The sequence below is a fragment of the Phallusia mammillata genome, chromosome 3, assembly GCF_965637545.1.
Source record: "Phallusia mammillata chromosome 3, kaPhaMamm4.hap1.1, whole genome shotgun sequence".
NCBI classification, from domain to species: domain Eukaryota; kingdom Metazoa; phylum Chordata; class Ascidiacea; order Phlebobranchia; family Ascidiidae; genus Phallusia; species Phallusia mammillata.
The window spans coordinates 26659938-26680246 of record NC_137254.1 but is presented as its reverse complement, the minus strand read 5'-3'; the positions used below and the strand labels follow the sequence as shown (position 1 = coordinate 26680246).

The window sequence follows — 20309 nt, the reverse complement described above, 5'->3', positions numbered from 1 at the left end:
CTTTGTTCTAAAAGTCTTTGGTCATTTATTTCCATATCTATAACCAGAGCAGCTTGCAGGTAATAAAAATATCAGACCAGCATTACATCTATCAAGATTGAAGCACCTGATATCAAATAAGTTACAATTAGTGCACATCAGTACGTCACAGTAGATTCCTCCATAAAAACATTATATTTAAGATTACAGGTCGACAACACGCTAAACCAGCTGCAATCACTAAAGATACGTATTGTTTTAGCTAACGTTTTAGCCAAAAATAAAATATCTGAGATAACATCAGCAAGCAACACCTTTTAACACACACAAGATGTTCATGCAGTTCTCTGGCTAACTGCAAAACAAACTAACAGTTAGTTAAAACAGTGCGACACCGCAGCAACTCTCGTGCTTGCGGCTGATTAAACGAAGCGTAAAACAAGTTTGCCAGAAACTCAATTAATTGACAACAACGCTTACGTTCAGACTGTGTGTAGTAAATTACACGTAACAATGTGAAAACATGTTTTATATTCCAAACACTATTATTGAAAAAAATACAAAAAACATTTTATCGTTTCAGCAATTTCCTCAAAGCAAATGGAGCAATTATTACACTAAACAGTTGAAGCAAGTGTTTATTGTTGCCAATTTAATTCAACTCCAACCAGCAGCGGAATACTTGATAAGTTTGACTGAATATAATCTTAACTATGAACAGAGAAGAAATTGAAAATATTTTAATGCTGATCCCATGAAAACAGACAATGCCGATCACCGCACCGTACTGGTCACCTGCTCTGAAGCTACTAATATCAAGTGGCTGTAATTTAATTGTGACCATGTCGACAATCTGTGAGAGATTGCTGTACTAGGTTTTTACCCGACAAAGCCTCAACCCGGCCACAATATAACTCCGGTAATATGCGCATTAAAAGATTTTTCGAAGAAGCGTATCACGAGAAAAACGCACTAAACATACTAAACAACGTACGAAGAACCACACTAAACATATAAGATCTTAACTGTATGTATATGTTGCATTCACTAAAGGTTATTACCAGCGTCTTTGGTTATTCAATACCAGCTTGTGAGTGGTTACTGAACTGTGTATAAGTACATATTGGATTAATAGACAACCAATCCTGTCGCAGCCATGTCATGGTTTTTGCGTTACCATTTTATCACATATGCTTTAACTGCTATACATAAGTATTTGAATGAGGCTCAACTGCTTAGGGCCAGTTTGGTAAATGACTGCATTACAAAATGATTTTTCGCAATTAATAAAAATCGTAAGCAAACTCAAATTGCCAACAAAATAATCTTGCGCGTGGTACCTACATTGTGTGATTTCTGGAAGTCATTTTGATTTCCGTTGGACTCCAGCGAAAGGGCGAATGAGTAGTTGTTGTAGGCTGTTGCGACTGCTACTGTAAATTTAACCAAATATATGTAACATTGGTTGGTTGTAATATAAAAAACTACAAATGTGACTTTTGTGGGGCAATTAGTGTTATTGGGGCATTATTTAGAACATTTTGTTTAGTGAAGCACAATGGGCAAAATTGCAATTGATCAGGTAAAGAAAAAATGACATTGCAGAAGGACTCTACAAACACACTTAATCTATGACAGCCAATTATACAGCAACCATTTCATAACAAACAATTTCAGTTTAGAAAAACATACAAACAATACTTGAGTGACTTTTTGTGGAAAGAATTTCCCAACAGGTTGACATATAGCTGGAATTAATCGTGTTTTAGAGGAACTAAACGTGCCAGGAAATTGAACATAGTTCGTGACCCCTTATAGTAACCCTCACATCCCTGTGGCCACAACCAAAGTTGATCAAGATTACGCTTACGAACAAAAAAGATGACTGAAATGACTTCTCAAACAATAAAATGCCAAGGGTATTCATTTTGACTATTAGAAGGTCCATTGTGGGCGTCGCAAGTGAACCAATTAGGGTGTCTTGGGTCATGTTCGAAAACCACCACCTATTGTTAAAAACGCAGAGCTTTGCGTTTGGCTGTTTTAGGAGGAGATGAATTATTGGTTGACACTGATTTAAAAAATACAGAAATAAAAAAGCAAATTGTAAACAAATTTAATTTTTACACAAGTTGACTAAACGGAAATGCCATAAAACGCGCACACGGAGTGACTTTATGACTAATACGGAAAGCAGATCTAAAGTTCGCAATAATGCCACGCCGAGGTTCAGTTTTAGGTCTACTTTTCCACCTTAAGGGCAACGCACATGTGATGGCGCATTTAAAGGACTCGTTTATGTTTTGTATACAGGAAGCTGCACACAATATATGTCCCCGCATTTCACCCTGCAAGTATGTACGTGCGTTTATTGTTAGCAAAACTGTTTACCAAGCATCCGCACATAGAACTGAGCGAAGAGATATATAATCGCAATGGCTATGAGTAATAAAGTAGAACCAATTTATACCAATACTCAGTCTGCGACCACGGAAAGAAATGAAAAAAGCAACATTAGAAAGTTATTGTTTGCTATAGGAGTGGCAGTTATCGTTATTGGTGTATTTACTTCACTTTATGTTATGGTACGTTTATCAGAGACATGACACAAATACGAGACGAAACAACCATTTTTTATATGGTTATGATACATTCTTAGTTTTTTGGAGTTTTTAAGCGTTGCAAAGAAGTTTGCCGCAAAAAATAACTTAAATACTAATATTCCATAGAAATAACTGTTGTAATGAACCAAGATCCTACAAAAAACACGAAATTCGTTAGAGTGGATTGTCACAGCCCTGTTAAACATTACCCAATTTTCTTGTATTTTAGATTTTCCAGCTTCAAATCTCCGTTCAAGACTTGGAGCGTCAAATTATACAAAAAGAACACAAAGGTGCGTTAACTACTAACACAAGTGTAAATGCTACAAAACGTTTTATCTTAAGAATTTCGAACAATAGAATTTCAGGCACTACTAAAAACTTCTGTGATATTCTATATCATTTAGACATCAATGAATGTACGAGTGGGACACACAACTGTCATCAACACGCAACTTGCATTAACACGTTGGGTAGTTTCCTTTGTTTTTGCAACGCTAACTACACAGGAACTGGCAGACAATGCGGTATGTAAAACAAAAGGCTTTAATTATAAAACCTACTCAGTTCAGTCACTGCTAATAATGTCAATAATATTTTACATGACTTAGATATTAACGAATGTACGAGTGGAACACACAACTGTCATCAGCACGCAACTTGTATCAACACATTAGGTAGTTTTCTATGTATTTGCAACGCAAACTACACAGGAACTGGCAGACAATGCGGTAAGTAACGATTGAACGGAAGGCTTTTATTAAAACCCAATGAACAACTTTTGATCTTCCTGGACGGTAACTTAACATTTTTAGCGCCTAATTTTTGTTCGGCTAACGTCGGCCTTTGCCAGCATGGTGGAACTTGCTGGGACACTGCTACACGATACAGTTGCTCTTGCAACGTTTGGCATACAGGAAAGCATTGTGAGCGAGGTACATATTGTAAAGGTGACACATTTTTAAGCGGCTTTTAACTTAAAGATTTGAAATACAGCGATTAATCACGTGATTATGACTACACCAAAAAATTGGGCAGATGCAAGGAAATATTGCCAGTCAATTGGTGGAGATTTGGCGACCTGGGGAATGAGAAACGCAACTGTTCGCAGGTATGTTTTTAGGCGGTTTTTGCTGTATGTATGTAAATATAATTTTCGAGCAAGATGGTTTTGGTATAAAAACACAAAACCCCAAAAAAGCTAGAGGCTGTTACATTTCAATGTTTACCACTAGCTTTTACGTTTTACATACATCCAAGCTGGACTATCACAAATTTGCTCAAAACGCGCCCAGCAGCGGATTATTGGATTGGATTGACTGACCTCGAACAGGAGGGAGTTTGGAAATACATTGATGGTGTTTCCATGACAACAGCCAATACCGATTTTTATCGTGGTGAGCCAAACGGTGGAACTTATGCCAACTGTGGTCACCTTCACTATAGGTACTATTATCAAATGGATGATGTACCTTGCGATATTATCCAGTTGGCAATATGTGAGCGATTGTTGTCCTAGGTGTTATAGCTCGACCACAATATAACTTCTTAATGCATGTATGCAAAGCGTTTTATAAAAGTCTACGCTAGGCTTGGTACGATTGTGCAAACAATCAATTTTCTGTGGCGTATAACCAAATAGCAACTTAACACTGCTATTTTCTGCATACTTCTGTAGTTTTAAATACTGTTTGCATTGCTGTCCCAATATGAGCTTAAAACAACATGTAAGTATATTTGACTGCTGAACTGGCATGTAAATATCATTCGACCTGTAAATCGGCTGTCTTATTTGCTCGTGGTGTTAAATTTTGATGTTTTTGTAATTTGTCATTTTGTGCGTAATTGTGATCCATGTTTCTGTAAATTTTAAACCTTGATAAACGAATTTGTTCTGTGGTTCATGTTATGCTTTAAGATTCTATAAGATTACTACAAAAACAAGTAGTACAAGATGCATTATACGTAAGGTGCAACCAAACAAAATGAAACGTAGACAAAACTCACAAACATACCAAATCAATATCGGTTAAGTAACACTTTTTAAACAGCTGGTATGAACTCCTCACTATTTAAACTGAATTTGGTACGTAGCTACATTATATTTCAGTACATGGTAGCAATCAATACAGACCTTTGACAAACTTAGGTGGAACACAAAACAATCTTACACGTAGTACCTGACGTCTTGTTGTTGTGATTGTGTCTATAAGAGTTAAAATATCGGTTGGTGGTATAATACAAAACTATAAATGTGGTTTGTGTTGGATATGCTTGTTGTAATCAATAAATATAGTATCAGATTGGGTTGTGACAAAAAAAAACATTATAGGGAAATTTTAAAATGATACACCAAGGGTAACTTATTGCCTAGAGGAAAGTATAGGAAAAACAAACGTAAAGGTTTCGAAACGACCAAGCCAAAGTTTATTTTAATAAAGAAAGTGAAAGCAAGTGTCTCAGGCCATTGAACGTTTGTATCATTTTCTGATTTGTTTGCAGGAAGCTGCACACAATATATGCCCCCCAGCCCACCCTGCACAGTCACTACATACGTTTATTGTTTGCTTAACTGCTTGACAACGATCTGCACCTTTCACACCAAACACTTTTAGAAATACCTTTTAATCATGTGATGTGACGTCACGAAATGGACTCTCTTATAGCACAGCAGCTGACAACAACCGTCTTCACAATTAAGCACAAGTCAGTCGTGGAGTATCTAGATGTTTTACCGCAATGCATGTGACTAAACAAGTAGAACCAATTTATACCAACACCGAGTCTACGACAATAAAAAAGAAAGAAAATAGCAAGATGCTAAAGTTATTGTTTGCAATCGGAGTGACAGTTATTCTTGTTGGTGTATTTACTTCAGTTTTTGTCATGGTAAGATATGCATCACCCAAAAAATGTAGCAATTTTTACAAACAATTTATTTGGAAAATAACCGCGCTGTACCGACATTACTTCTTGTGTATAGGTTATCAAGCGTTGTGACCCATCACAAAACGTAAATTCTGAAAAAAGTACCTTTTAACTGATAACTCATAACACTTGCATGTACGTTATCATCCAAGAACAGTCAAATTGTCTTAAAACACCCAGCCTCGTGCTGCGATTAGTTTCATGCAGTAGCTGCTCATGAACAATTCAACTGTTTTGCAATGGAAACTTTGGTAAAAGAGTTCAACCTGCTTATAAAGAATCAATTTTTTCCCCTTTTAGATTTTTCAGCTTCAAAACTCTGTGCAAGAGTTGAATGGCAAAATAACACTGAAAAAATGCAATGGTACGTCAATTAGCCTGCTAACACAAGTTGTAGTACTAAAACAGTTGCAAACAAAATAATTTTATATACTGCATAACTTTTAGAAACTAAATTTTGCGCGGCTAACGTCGACTTTTGCAAGCATAATGGAACTTGCTTGGACACCGCTATAGGATACAGCTGCTTTTGCAATCTTTTTCACACTGGTGGTCATTGTGAGAAAGGTAAGTATAATTAAAAAAACTTCGTAACATGCCAAGAAATAACAATTATTTGGCGACGTGGGGAATGAGAAATGCAACTGTTCGCAAGTATGAAACATTGGTTTAACTTTCAGAACCAACATACAATTGTTAGGACTCTAACTTATGTGTCTTATTGTACTACCGAATCGGATCATTAAGAATACATCTTTTTAAAAGTAAATAGCTAAAACGGCTAATTAGTTACAATTCATTGTGTTGATATCTACCGTTTTTCTGTTAAGTTGGATTGTTACAAATTTACTTCAAACACGTCCCCCGGGCTATTACTGGATTGGTTTGACTGATCGTGAACAGGAAGGAGTTTGGAAATACATTGACGGTGTTCCCAAGACAACTGACAATACCGATTTCTATCCTGGTGAGCCGAACGATCTAACAAATGCCGACTGCGGTCACCTGCATTATCGGTACGAATTCAAGATGGATGATCACAATTGTGAAAAACATCAGTTGGCGATCTGTGAGCGATTGACGGTCGCAGGTTGATCTTGACCTCCATATAACTGACATTTATGTACTAAGCGTGTCAGTGCTGGATTAACCATTAGGCAAAGTAGGCACGTGCTTACAGGCCAGTCAGTAATCCAGGCCAATTTAAAATCAACTGAAACGAATTAGACGTTAAACGATCAAAAATGTGTCAACAACGTCTTGGTACACTGACACTTTTGTGTATTGAAAGCGATCTACTCCGTAAGATTGACTTTCAAAAACTAGTTAACGCGTTTTCAATTGCAAAAAGGCGCAAAGTTGTTATTTAGTTAGGCATATGACCAATTTTTTGCACGGTACCGTATGTTATAGTTGCAACAACGATCTTTGTGACAATGATTTGACAACACTGATAATTCTAATTTCTTAGTTGGCAACTCTGATTTTTGGGCCTCTTATAAAATGTGCCTACAGGCCAGCAGACCCTTAATCCGGCACTGAAGCGTGTCACCAAATGAGTTTCATGCAGTGGTGGGATTCAGCCGGTTCGCACCGGTTCTATAGAACCATCTGACGAAATTTTATGAGATCGACGAAGCGGTTAGCATTGCTGGTTACAGTTAATGGACTTTTTGTAACAGAATCGGCTGAAAAAATCTGACTTTTATGATAGAACCGGCTAAAAAAAATTTGAATCCTACCACTGGTTTCTTGTGTAGTGTTTTGTGCGACTCATAGTTAACTATACATACCATACAGTATACATGGCACAACCAAATAACTTGAAAGTAAAACTATTCCGTTCAAACTTTTACTTTATATTGCTAATGATGATGTCTTGAAATGAAGCAAATGCTTCATGACTATTTACGTTCATAATTCAATTGGTTAGTATTTATGATTTATGCAAGAAACAGAACTGTACAGTAAATAATGAGTACTAGACCACAATAACGAGTCCCTTCATGAAACTTTGAAATGGAAATACATATTTGTTTCCGCTATAAGTGTGGATTTGAATTGTTTGCAAGTTATACCAGCTTATTTAGGTTATTACCACCTCAGACATCATTTGAACATGTCTTGTTTAAAATAGTTAGTTACAAGACTTGAACTACAACACAACAACTAATTTACAAAAACTCAAAAAAATTGGAAAGGTCGAAAAAATGTCAAGCTTAGTAAATCGATAGAAGTGTTTTTCCGAGAGTCGTTTTACCTTACAATGTTGAAAAAGAATTAAAACATGCGGGACGTCAGCACAATAAACGTTTTTATTCAACTACTAGCACAGACCAAACCACAATATAACCTCGTTAATAAGCGCATGAAAAGTTTGTGTGAAGAATCCATTTGTAGCCTATCACGAAAAGAATCGTACTAAACATACTTAACAACATGTGATTAAACCCTACTAACCAAATTCACTAAATGCGTCTTTGGTCAATGAATACAGACCAAAGTTCACCTACTTTTGTCGCTGTCACATCTTTTTTGTTCACTATAACCAGTGTTTTTGCAAATATGATGTTGTTGTCAGTACACTTTCGTTTGTAAGCTGGTGCCAAGTAAAACATGTACAGCGGTATAATTTTTTTCTTATTTTTTTTAATCCACTCGTTTGTAAAATAGTAAGAACAAAATAAGTTGTTTACCACGGTACATGTGAAGTATTGTTAAGCTTTCCTACCTTAAGTGCTTTAGTGAATTATGTCCATGTATAAGCGAAGCAGCTTGCAGGTAATGAAAACATAACGACTAACATTACATCCACCAAGACTTAAGCACGAGAATCCTACAAAAAAAACATATTTTAAAGATAACCAAACTACAACAAAGTATAGCAACACTTTTTAACTCACACTAGAGGTTTCTGTAATTCTCTGGCTCATTGGGAAACAAACTAACAGTTAGCTAGAACAGCGCGAGAACCTGCAGCAAGTCTCGTGCTTGCGGCTGATTAAACGAAATGTAAAACAAGTTCGCCAGAAACCCAATTAATTGACAAAACGCTGCCATTCAGACTGCGTGCAGTAAATTAAACAAAAGTTGCAAACATGCTTTATATTCCAAACACTATGATTAAAAAATACACAAGCCATTTTTATTGTTTCAGCAATTTCCTCAAAGCAAATGGAGCAAATAATATGCGAAACAGTTAAAGCAAGTGTTTACTGTTGCCAATTTAATTCAACTCCAACCAGCAGCGGATTACTTGATAAGTTTGACTGATTATAATCATAATTATGAACGAAAAAGAATTTGGAAATATATTAATGCTGTTCCCACGAAAACAGACAATGCCGATCGCCATACTAAAACGTAGTGAGCCGAGCGGTGCTACTTACGCCAACTGTGGTCACCTGCATTAGAGCTACTAATATCAAGTGGCTGTAATTTAATTGTGACCATGCCGACAATCTTTGAGGGATTGCTGTACTAGGATTTTACCCGACAAAGTCTCAGCTCGGCCACAATATAATTTCGTTAATATGAGCATTAAAAGTTTGTTCCAAGAATCCATTTGTAGCAAATCACGAAATGAACCGTGCTAATCAACATCCAATTAAACCCCACCGAACATATAAGATCTTAAATGTCTGTGTGTGTTGCGTTCGCTAAATGCGTCTTTGGTCAATTAATACCGGCTTGTGTGTTATTATTGAGCTGTGTACATGTTTAATGAGGCTCAACTGCTTTGAGCCAGTTTGGTAAATGGCAGCAATACAAAATGATTTGTTAGCAATTAATAAAAATCTTTTGCAACTCTAATGGCTCAAAGCATTTGTTAGCAATTAATAAAATCTTTTGCAACTCTAATGGTCAACAAAATAATGTTGTACGTGCTGGTACCTACATGGTGCGATTTCTGGAAGTCATTTTGATTCCTATTTGAGCTCCAGCAAAACAGTGAATGAATTGCTGTTGCAGTTATTGCGACTGCTATGCAAATTTAACAAAATATATGCAACATCGGTTGGGTAAAATATACAAAACTACAAATGTGACTTTTGTGGGGCAGTTAATGTTAGTGGGGTTTTAATTAGGCATACAAACAACAGTTTGTGACTTATTGTAGCGAGAATCCCCCAACAAGGGGAAATATTGTTGGAATTAATCGGTTTATAAGAGGAACTAAACATGCCATGAATTGAACACCCCTTTTAGTAACTATCACTTCCCTGTGGCCTAAACCAACACTCCCACAAAGCACCTTGTGGTCCACTAAGGGGGTCATGAGTCATGGTTAAAAAACACTTCCTGGTGGTGTGTTTTGGCTGGAGATGAACTATTTGGTTCACGCTTATTCAAAAAAATACAGAAAAAACAAAGGGTCTTGTTTTATGTAACACTAAACGGAAATGCCACAAAACGTGCACACTGACTAAATTTATGAATAATACGGAAAGCAGAATTAAAGTTCGCACTAATACCACGCCGAGGTTCAGTTTTAGGTTTACTCTTTCACCTTAAGGGCAACGCACTTACGACTCGTTTATGTTTTGTTTACAGGAAGCTGCACACAGACACAATATATGTCCCCGCATTCCACCTTGCAAGTCAGTACGTGCGAGTCTTGTGAGCGAAACTGATTCGTTTCTTAATAAGCATAGCAACAGCCGTTGATAGAACTGAGCGAACAGATATATAATCGCAATGGCTATGAGTAATAAAATAGAACCAATTTATACCAATACTAAGTCTGCGACCACGGAAAGAAATGAAAAAAGTAACATTAAAAAGTTATTGTTTGCAATAGGAGTGACAGTTATTGTTATTGGTGTATTTACTTCACTTTATGTTATGGTAAGTTTATCAGAGACATGACACAAATACGAGACGAAACAACCATTTTTTGGCTATGATACATTCTTAGTTTTTGAGAGCTTTCAAGCGTTGCGATTCGCAAAGAAGTTTGTCGCAAAAAATAACTTAAAATCTAAAAGCTGCACCACTTTTTCTATAGTAGAACAATAGAAGTCCATGAAATGCTAATACTTCATAGAAATAGCTGTCGTAAGAAACCGAAAACATACAAAAAACAAGGGATTTGTAGAGTGGATTGTCACAGCCCTGGTAAAAATTAATCAATATCTTGTAATTTAGATTTTCCAGCTTCAAATCTCTGTGCAAGACTTGAAGGGTCAAATTATGCAAAAAGAATACAAAGGTGCGTCAACTATTAACACAAGTGAAAATACTAAAAAAGTTGCAACTTACAAATTTCGAACAAAATAATTCCAGGCACTTCTAAATGTGATATTTATTTTACATTATTTAGACATCAATGAATGTACGAGTGGAACACACAACTGTCATCAACATGCAACTTGTATCAACACACTGGGTAGTTTCCTATGTTTTTGCAACGCAAACTACACAGGAAGTGGAGGGCAATGTGGTAAGGTTACCGATCAGACGATAGTTGTAGTATCAAGGGTAAGGGGTGGCATAGTAAATATATTTTCTATTGAATTTAGTTGGTGACGATCAAAAGTGGTATAGTAGCGAGGGTGGCATATAGCAAGGTGACATAGTATCGAAATTTGACTGTATAGTTGATTTTATTACATTAATTGATATTTTACAGCCTATATAAAATGCCAATAACGTTTCACGTGATATTTTTTTACATGATTTAGACATCAATGAATGTTCAACTGGTACACACAACTGCCATCAACAAGCAACTTGTATCAACACATCAGTGGGTAGTTTCCTATGTTTTTGCAACGAAAACTAACTTACATAGGAAATGGAAAACAATGCAGTAAGTAAAACGAAAGGCTTGAATTGCAACGATTGATATTTTAAATATACAATAACTTCCGATCTTCCAAGGCGGTAAATTTCTAAACATCAATTCAAAAAAATTTAGCTTCTAATTTTGCTCTTCAAATCCCCTTTAAATTTAATTCAGAGACCTACCACGAGATTATGACCACACCAAGAAATTGGACAGACGCAAGAAAACACTGCCAGTCAATTGGTAGAGATTTGGCGACGTGGGGAATGAGAGACGCAACTTATCGCAAGTATGTAATGCAGGTTTAGCTGCAAGTGTGTAAATATAAATATTCGAGAAAGATAGTTTTGTTGAAAAGTAGTGACTGTTACAATAGGAATGTTTAACACTAGCTTTAACTTTCTAAGATGGACTATCACAAATATGCTCAAAACGCGCCCAGCAACGGATTACTGGATCGGTTTGACTGATCTCGAACAGGAAGGGGTTTGGAAATATATTGATGGTGTTACCATGACAACAAACAATACCGATTTTTATCCTGGAAAACCAAACGGTGGAACTGAAGCTAACTATGGTATCCTACATCGGAACTTTCAATATCAAATGGATGATGTATCTTGTGTCGGTGTCCGGCAGGCAATTTGTGACCCATTGTTGTCTTAGGTCTTATAGCTCAACCACAATATAATCTCTTAATATATGTATAAATACAAAGCGTGTTAAAATAATCTACGTTGGGTTTGAAAATATTGTGTAAACAATTCATTTTACGTGGCGTATCAGTAAATAGCGCTTTTAGCAGCTTATCGTAGTTTTAAATACTGTGTGCATTGCTGTCCCAACATAAGCTTAAAACAATTTATGAAATGTAGTGAGGAGATTTTATTAATGCACTAGCGTGTAAATATCATTCGACCTGTAGATTGGTTGTACTGTTTGCTCTTGCTATTAAATTTTGATGATTTGTAATTTGCCATTTTTGCTTAATGGTGTTTCGTGTTTAAATTTTAAACCTTGATAAACGAATTTGTATTGTGGCTCATGTGATGATATAAGATGCTATAAGATTACTACTATAACAAGTACTACAAGATGATTTATACGTAAGGTACAACCAAACAAAGTAACACTTATCGAGCAGTTGGTATTTACTCCTCATTATTTACAATTGATTTGATACGTAGCTACATTATATTTCAGTACATGGTAGCAATCAATATAGACCTTTGATAAACTTAGGTGCTACACAAAACAATCGTACATGTATTACCTACACGATGTGACTTGCGCAAGTAAAGCTAAATTATTTTGAGTGGAAAGCAAACGACGAGGGACGTCTTGTTGTTGTGATTGTGTCTATATAAATTAAAATATGACATCGGTTAGTGGTATAATACAAAACTAATGTGGCTTGTGTGGGATGCTTGTTGTTTATCACTAAGCATAATATTAGATTATGAAACAAAATAAAAAAAACATTAAAGGGAAATTTAAAAATAATACGCCAAGGGTAAATTATTGCTTGAAGGAACGTAGGAAAAACATACGTAAAATTTGCGAAAATACCAAACCAAAGTTTATTTAAATAAAGAAAGTTAAAGCGAGTACTTATCTATTCACCTTAAAGGACATTCAGGCCAATGAAAGTACTTCTCTTTAAATGTTTTGTTTACAGAAATCTGCACACAATATATGTCCCCCAGTCCACCCTGGACAGTCCCTACATACGTTTATTGTTTGCTTAACTGCTTATGGTAACCACAGCATGTACCAATCACACTAAACACCAATATGCCTATATGACACAAATATGCCAATATGAACAGGAAGGAGTTTGGAAATACGTTGATGGTGTTCCCATGACAACTAACAATGCCGATTTTCAACCTGATGAGCCGAACTATCTGAACAATGCCGACTGCGGTCACCTGCATTATATGTACGGATTCAAGATGGATGATCACAATAGCGAAAAACACCAGTTGGCGATCTGTGACCGATTGCTTCTATAATAGGAACGCAGTAAGGTCACAGCTTGATCCGTGACCTCTACATAACTGCCATTTATGTAGTAAGCGTGTCACCAAATGAGTTTCACATGTATATTGTTTTGTGCGATTTATACTTAACTATACACAATACAATGGCGCAACCCGAAAGTTTGAAAGTAAACTATCCCATTCAAACATTTACCTTTCGCTAATGGCGATGTCTTAAAATGCATCAAGTGCATGGCTAATTGTGTGCACAGTTTAATTGGTTAGTATTTATGATTGGTGTAAGTCACTAAGATCCGGTGAAACAGAACTGTATAGTAAATAATGAGGACTAGACCAGCACAACGAGTCCCTTTATAAAACTTAAAAATTTGAAAACCGTATTTGTTTTAGCTTCAGTGTGGACTTGTTTTAGCTTTCAAGGTTTTAGCTTTAAGCGTGGACTTTAAGTATGGATTTTAACATGTCTTGTTCAAAGTAGTTAATTACAGGACTTGAATTACAACACACCAATTAATGTGCAACAAACCTTGAAATATGAAAAGGTCGCGAAAATGCCAGGCTTGGAGTAAATCGAAGTAAGTTCGAATACGAGGGCCGTTTTACCTTATAGGGGCCAGGGCACAGTTGTACGTGTCATTCACCGTACACTTGACAGGATGCAGAACAATACGCCACTTCCATACATTCTGCTCTGGCCCTATGTCCTTTAATTGTCAACAGGACGCTTAAGCAGTGACTCGCACGTTTTATCTTTTACAATGTTGTAAAATAACTAAAAACATGCGAGTCGTCAGCACAATAAAGATTTTTATTCAACCTCAAGCAAGAACAACCTACAGAAACAACTATTTATTTTGCTTCTATTACACCTGGATAGCATCCTTCCGTGCTATAGTGAAATGGATAAGTGTGAAAAGGCAGAACCAATCTGTGCAAACTGCAAAGCTGCAAAAACTGAAAATGAACAAAATGGTAAGGGTGATGTTTGCAATACTATGCAGATTTAAATAGTTTGAATCACTGTTGTCGTTGCAGAATCACTCGAAAGACTTCAACGCGTTTGGAAAGTGATAGAAATACTAATCAGTTGTAAAGATTTATCACAGACAATGTTGTTGGGAGTTGGCCTATTTGTTACAATTGCTGGTGGATTTACAGGAGTTTATGTTATGGTTGGTTTACACGAAGACAACACAGTTAAAATATAAGATTGTAAAAATACCCTCTTTAAAATATTCGATGTTACCTAAAAGCCGAAAATGATCAGCTGCAAACCGCGCACAATGGGGCTGATGACAAGATATTGGCCGCATGCGCTATAATGTAGCAATGTTCAGTCCAGTTTGTTGGTAGTAACAGGCTGAAAAGCCATGCTTCGATAAATTCTGTTCGATGCCACAACTTGGCATAAACAGTAGAAAAAATTTTACATTGCCCAAGCAGCTGTTTGGGAAATAAAGTGTTTGGGAACAATGTGTGCATACACTTGTGAACTCTTTTTCAGATATCGGACGTACAGGTTACTGTGGAAAATCTGAATGAAAATTCACTACCACGGACAAACAACAGTGCGTAAATATTTTTTCGGCCAATACATACAAACATTTTTGACACTTTGTTTCTTGCAGTGACAACTTGTTTAAACAATGGAACAATAACAGTTACATCTGATGGAAATAAATGCCAATGTGCGGCCGGATTTGGTGGACTCTTTTGTGGAATCGGTAAGTTCTAAGTTATCAGGTAAAATTACTGCACTGGTAGGTGTCTGACGAATCAGGAAAGTTTCTGTGCCTCAGATATTAACGAATGTACGAGTGGTACCAACAACTGTCATCAACACGCAACTTGTAACAACACAGTGGGTAGTTTTGAATGTTCTTGCAACGTAAATTACACAGGAAATGGAACGCGTTGTGGTAAATGAAGAATTTACCCTTTTATTTGTTAAAATAGTGTATTGCAAAAAGGTATGACAATGTTGTGCCATTATGAACTCTAGTTTCTGACATTTGTGCGCAAAATGTCGACATTTGTCAAAACAACGGAGCTTGCCTTGATACCGACATCAGTTATATCTGTTCGTGCCTGGATGGATACACTGACAAGCATTGCGAAACTGGTAAACTAATAATTTCGTACGATACCAAAAAATGAAAATTGTCTCAGTTACTGTTTAGACACCAACGAATGTACGAGTGGGACACACAACTGTCATCAACACGCAACTTGTATCAACACAGTGGGCAGTTTCCAATGCTTTTGCAACGCAAATTACACAGGAGATGGAAGACAATGCGGTATTTTCCAACTTTATTGTCACATTTGCAAACAATATATTTCTTATAATTGTGCTCTTATGCCCTTTAGTTCCTGACTATTGCACGCAAAATGTCGGAATTTGTCGAAATGGAGCAACGTGTTTTGATACCGAAATTAGTTACTACTGTTCTTGCCTTGATGGCTACACTGACCAGCATTGCGAATCGGGTAAATTTATTGTTTGCAAATAAACTATGCAAATATTTCTGTGACTAATTGTACAGACATCGACGAATGCACAACTTCTACACATAACTGTCATCAACACGCGACTTGTATCAACACAGCGGGTAGTTTTCAATGTTCGTGTAACGCAAACTACATAGGAGATGGGATGCAATGCGGTAAATGCAGAATATCAAAAACCAAAAAGATTTGTGCCAAAATAACCGTTCCGTTTAGATCCTGATTTTTGTGCACAAAACCTCGGTATTTGCCAAAACAAGGGAACATGTTTGGACAGCGATGAAAACTATCATTGTTTATGCACGTCAAGCTACACTGGAGATCATTGCGAAGCAGGTAATATCGTTTTCTACGTTGATTCTTTTCAATACTTTATTCAACTGTCATGCTTTTAGACATCAATGAGTGTACAACTGGAGCACATAACTGTCATCAACACGCAACTTGTACCAACACAGTGGGAAGTTTCCAATGCTCATGCAACGCAAATTACAGAGGAGATGGAAATCAGTGTGGTAAGATAAACGTTAAAACAGAAAATCTTCCTGGCAAAGTCATAATAAACACGAAAAAACTTTAACGTTTGATCGGCTATTGTCGGTCTCTGCAAATACAGTGGCCTAAAAAGGACTTTAAAGCGTACAATTCACCTTGCAATCTTTTTAACAGAAAGGCATTGTGAGAAACGTAACTAAACGTGATTTTCTAGAACATTGTAGAGCAATAACCTTGTTTTATAGAACAAGAGCACGTGATTATGACCACTGCAAGAAATTGGGCAGACGCAAGAAAATATTGTCAGTCAATTGGTGGAGATTTGGCGACGTGGGGAATGAGAGACGCAACTGTTCGCAAGTATAAACTTAATAATGTAATTACCATTACATATTTTTAGTACAAATTTACACCTGCAAGGTTTAGTAAGAGTAACTGGGTGACCATACAACATTATGCAGGCAACATGAAAATCTTTACTTTGCTTCGTTCTGTTTTCAGCTGGATTGTCACAAATTTGATCCAACCGCGACCTGATGCAAACTATTGGATTGGTTTGACAGACATTGAACAGGAAGGAGTTTGGAAATACATTGATGGTGTTCCCATGACAACAGACAATACCAATTTTTCCCCTGGTGAGCCAAACAATTTGGGGAATGAGAACTGTGGTCACCTGTACCATTTGTCTGGATTTAAAATGAATGATAAAAACTGCGATGAAAACGGTTTGGCTGTTTGTGAGCAAAAGTTGTCTTAAAGTAACAAACTAAATTATTAGCATGGTCAAAATATATTTAAAAACATTGGGCTTTTCAATAGAAATGCGGCTCCACCAATTGTGCCCTCAATTTTGTCGCGCTTTAAAACGTCTTGACGTTGCGCGGATATGTCCTGGCTTTGTGAATATTTTAGCGCAATTTCGCTGCTACGATTTGATTAACCAGGCAAAAAAAACTGAACTCAGCTCAATCATGATTTTTGTTTTTTATCATCACATTTTATGTCACATTTGTTGAAATAAGTGTGTGTAAAAAAACAACTGTTTGTTTGTACCATTTGCTTTCTTTGAATATATTCTGAATATTCCGTTTAACGAGAACATAAAAATTGTCTATTTTACAATGCAATAAACATCTAGCCTTGCCATATTTTCCGTACCTGTTTACTCTAAAAGAAAACGTTAAAATAAAATAATTAAAAAATATATGCTAAGCAGAGACAGAAAAATTTCAACGCAAGATTGCTGATAAGTTACTCGTTTTTAGATGTTTAGAAATGTTATAAACAAATCGACTTAGACAAACAGAAACCTCGTTTAGGTTTACCTTCTGTGTTTTTTGTGGTGTAAGCTGCAGCAAATCTGCGGTGGTCCGTTTTCAGTTCGGGAACGACACCAAACTTACTAGCTTCTATATCTATACACAAAATACGTCAGTACAAACTATTACCCAATCGACATCCTTCGACATTTTTAACCGTTTCTAACACAAAGATATCTCAGGCACCAACACTGATAGCCTTTGCGATGAAAACTGACAATGTTCAATTTGCTAAACCACAAATGTTAAGCAATTACTTGTCTTTGTTGTTTTTATTTATTAGACACATAAATTTGAAATAGTAATCACCGCTTTGTTGTGTGTTTTCTAATAGTGATAAATTACAGACACCATAGATTTCGTTTCGTGTTTTTGCGCTTAAAACATGACTTTGAAATTCGCAACGCCTATAATCAGACTTGGACAACTAGATGATTCTAGTTGTCTAGTTGGGCAAATTAGAGCAAAATGCCGGTAATTCTAAGTCTAATCTAATTTAGAATTATCGAGAAGCTCTAATTCTAATTCTAATCTAATTCACAGTTTTCCCAAAATCGCTAGTTTGTCCAACGGCACGTTTAGGCATGTGATCTGAGCATGTATTTTGTAACCAAAGCGCACAAAACCATGCGATTACCAAGACCAAGCACTGAAACAAGTTTTTCAGTGAAAATTAGCACTCATCTCCGTTTAAACACGTTTTAGATGCACCTAATCGTACTGTTTTAATTGTGCAAATCTACACGTTCAAATTTGAAACAAACTAAAGTTGGCAGGCTTAAATCTAATTCTAGTTTGAATTCTAGTTTAATTTCTAGATTTTGAGAAAATTCTAATTCTAATTTAAATCTAATTTGCAAAAAAGGAGATGCTCTAATTTTAATTCTAGTTTAATTTGAAAAACTGAAAAAAAATCTAGTTGTCCAAGTCTGCCTATAAGGTGTGGGCTAATCGCAGCTATTCAATGCTAGCTAACATGTTGCACCAAAAACTTTTCATCTAATTTTCAGGTCAAAATTTACGTTTTAGGCACACAACATATAAGTTATTGAAACACATGAACCAAAAGCAAATTTGTAGCAAAAACAATTTAACACCAAAAAAAGAGCTCAAAAAGTAAAATCTCTCTCCTCATAACACATTACACAGAAAACAAGCGATGCACTAACCAGTTTATGTCTTATATATTCTAGCCTAAGAATCTTGGAAATTTTAACTCTATACTGTATTCCTTATAAACCCAACATAACACTAACTAACAAGAAACATATTATATTTAATGAACCCTATATTCATACCTTCTAAAAAAACATAATTTGTTTGTAAATCTTTAGAACCATACTGGATATAGTTTCTAACGCTTCCAGCAAAAACATAGAACAATAAATTTCTTACTTTTATTTCAGAGTACTTTAAACATCTGTATCCATATCCAAACAGAACAGCTTACAGGAAACAGAAACATTACATACAGTATTCCATCAAGGCTAAGAAACCCTATGCCAGATAAAATTATACACAGTAAGTTCCAGCAGGATTCTGACTCCAGAAAACATACTATTCAAGATGGCATTAAGGCTACAACAAGCTACCCTAAAAACATTCATTTCACACATAAAATAACTGCTGCATCTTGTTACTGTGAAACAAACTAACTGTTAACTAGGACAGAGCGGACACCACCAGCACGTCTTGTGCTTGCGGCTGATTAGAAAAAACGTAAAACAAGTTTGCCAGAAACCCAATCATTTGGCAAAACGCTGCCGTTCAGACTGTGTGCGCACATAAATCAAAGTATGTCTTACAGCCGCGGTGGTACTGAAATAAAACCATTAACAAAATATAGCCTACATTTGTTTCTTAATCGACCTAAGAAACATACTTCGGAATAAATTGAAGGATTATTTTGTTTTTCATTAATAAAAATTACGACATCGGGGGCCGTGTGCAAACCACTAAATGATATTTTGAATCTGTTCTTCAAAACTTTTGATGACATGTTTTATTTATGCTATGCTCGTAGATTTTTAACACTATGTATGTCGCTCCTCAGATCATATACGCTGTTAGGTATAACTTATTGTAAAAGTGCATTTCTTGCATTGTGTAAAAACGATGTGTTGTGCAGCCCATTAGAGGCGAAGTAAAGCAAGATGGGCTGAGTGATTAGCGCAACCGTCTTGCGTTTAAGCTTGTGGGATAAAATGGTAAGAAAAAATGGTTGAAAACCACTGGTCTTAGTGTCCACGACTTGCGTTATTACGTTAAGCGCTTAAAGTTAGTGCTGAATTTGGAATTTGAAACCAAATAGTCTTTGGAATAATATCCCCTGTAAGGCACTAAAAACAGTTTTTTGGGTTTAATTTATGCTCCCAATTTGATTGACAAACTATAAGGTCTACACAACATTTTTACTGACATACATTGTGTGTAGTATCAAATTTATTAACATTTTATTTCTATTAGGGGGCACCTGGTTATTTTCAGGGCACAACGTTTGTGAGCCAACGGTTCTTGCATTTACTTTCAGCGCACAACCAATGGCTAGAGTATTTAAAACGGTAAACATGAGCTATTTAAAATCTTTGTCTTCACTCACTTTGACAATTTGCGGAAAGAGACAGTCGGTTTTTCGGAACAACGTATGTTTTTTAAACAAGTTCACCGCAAAAAGCTCAGTACG

General features: G+C 36.1%; 2 protein-coding genes and 2 long non-coding RNA genes across 4 annotated transcripts; 3 read left to right on the top strand and 1 right to left on the bottom strand.

Moving 5' to 3' along the window:
- Positions 1-5: 5 nt before the first annotated feature.
- On the bottom strand, positions 6-8339 carry LOC145220492 (uncharacterized). The gene is made up of 3 exons (XR_013858197.1): positions 8242-8339; positions 1324-1412; positions 6-106 (listed from the first exon to the last, which is right to left on the bottom strand). It is a non-coding gene; the product is annotated as an uncharacterized LOC145220492 (long non-coding RNA).
- LOC145218106 (uncharacterized) lies at positions 2415-4101 on the top strand. Its single transcript, XM_080085502.1, has 7 exons — positions 2415-2564; positions 2812-2875; positions 2990-3109; positions 3194-3313; positions 3398-3517; positions 3579-3693; positions 3843-4101. The coding sequence occupies exons 1-7, from the start codon at positions 2415-2417 to the stop codon at positions 4099-4101; spliced, it is 948 nt and encodes a 315-aa protein (XP_079941628.1).
- Positions 8340-14759: 6420 nt separating the features above from the next.
- Positions 14760-15269, top strand: LOC145220494 (uncharacterized). Its single transcript, XR_013858199.1, has 3 exons — positions 14760-14869; positions 14930-15025; positions 15101-15269. It is a non-coding gene; the product is annotated as an uncharacterized LOC145220494 (long non-coding RNA).
- A 1266-nt stretch (positions 15270-16535) lies between these two features.
- LOC145220486 (perlucin-like protein) lies at positions 16536-17064 on the top strand. Its single transcript, XM_080087698.1, has 2 exons — positions 16536-16664; positions 16806-17064. The coding sequence occupies exons 1-2, from the start codon at positions 16567-16569 to the stop codon at positions 17062-17064; spliced, it is 357 nt and encodes a 118-aa protein (XP_079943824.1). The 5' UTR covers positions 16536-16566.
- The last annotated feature ends 3245 nt before the right edge of the window (positions 17065-20309 follow it).

Coding starts and splice junctions, on each gene's coding strand:
- LOC145220486 (XM_080087698.1), top strand. CDS start 16,567: ATGACCACTGCAAGAAATTGGGCAGACGCAAGAAAATATTGTCAGTCA. Junction 16,665..16,805: donor AGAGACGCAACTGTTCGCAA/GTATAAACTTAA, acceptor TTCTGTTTTCAG/CTGGATTGTCACAAATTTGA.
- LOC145218106 (XM_080085502.1), top strand. CDS start 2,415: ATGGCTATGAGTAATAAAGTAGAACCAATTTATACCAATACTCAGTCT. Junction 3,518..3,578: donor AGGAAAGCATTGTGAGCGAG/GTACATATTGTA, acceptor TTTGAAATACAG/CGATTAATCACGTGATTATG. Junction 3,694..3,842: donor AGAAACGCAACTGTTCGCAG/GTATGTTTTTAG, acceptor CATACATCCAAG/CTGGACTATCACAAATTTGC.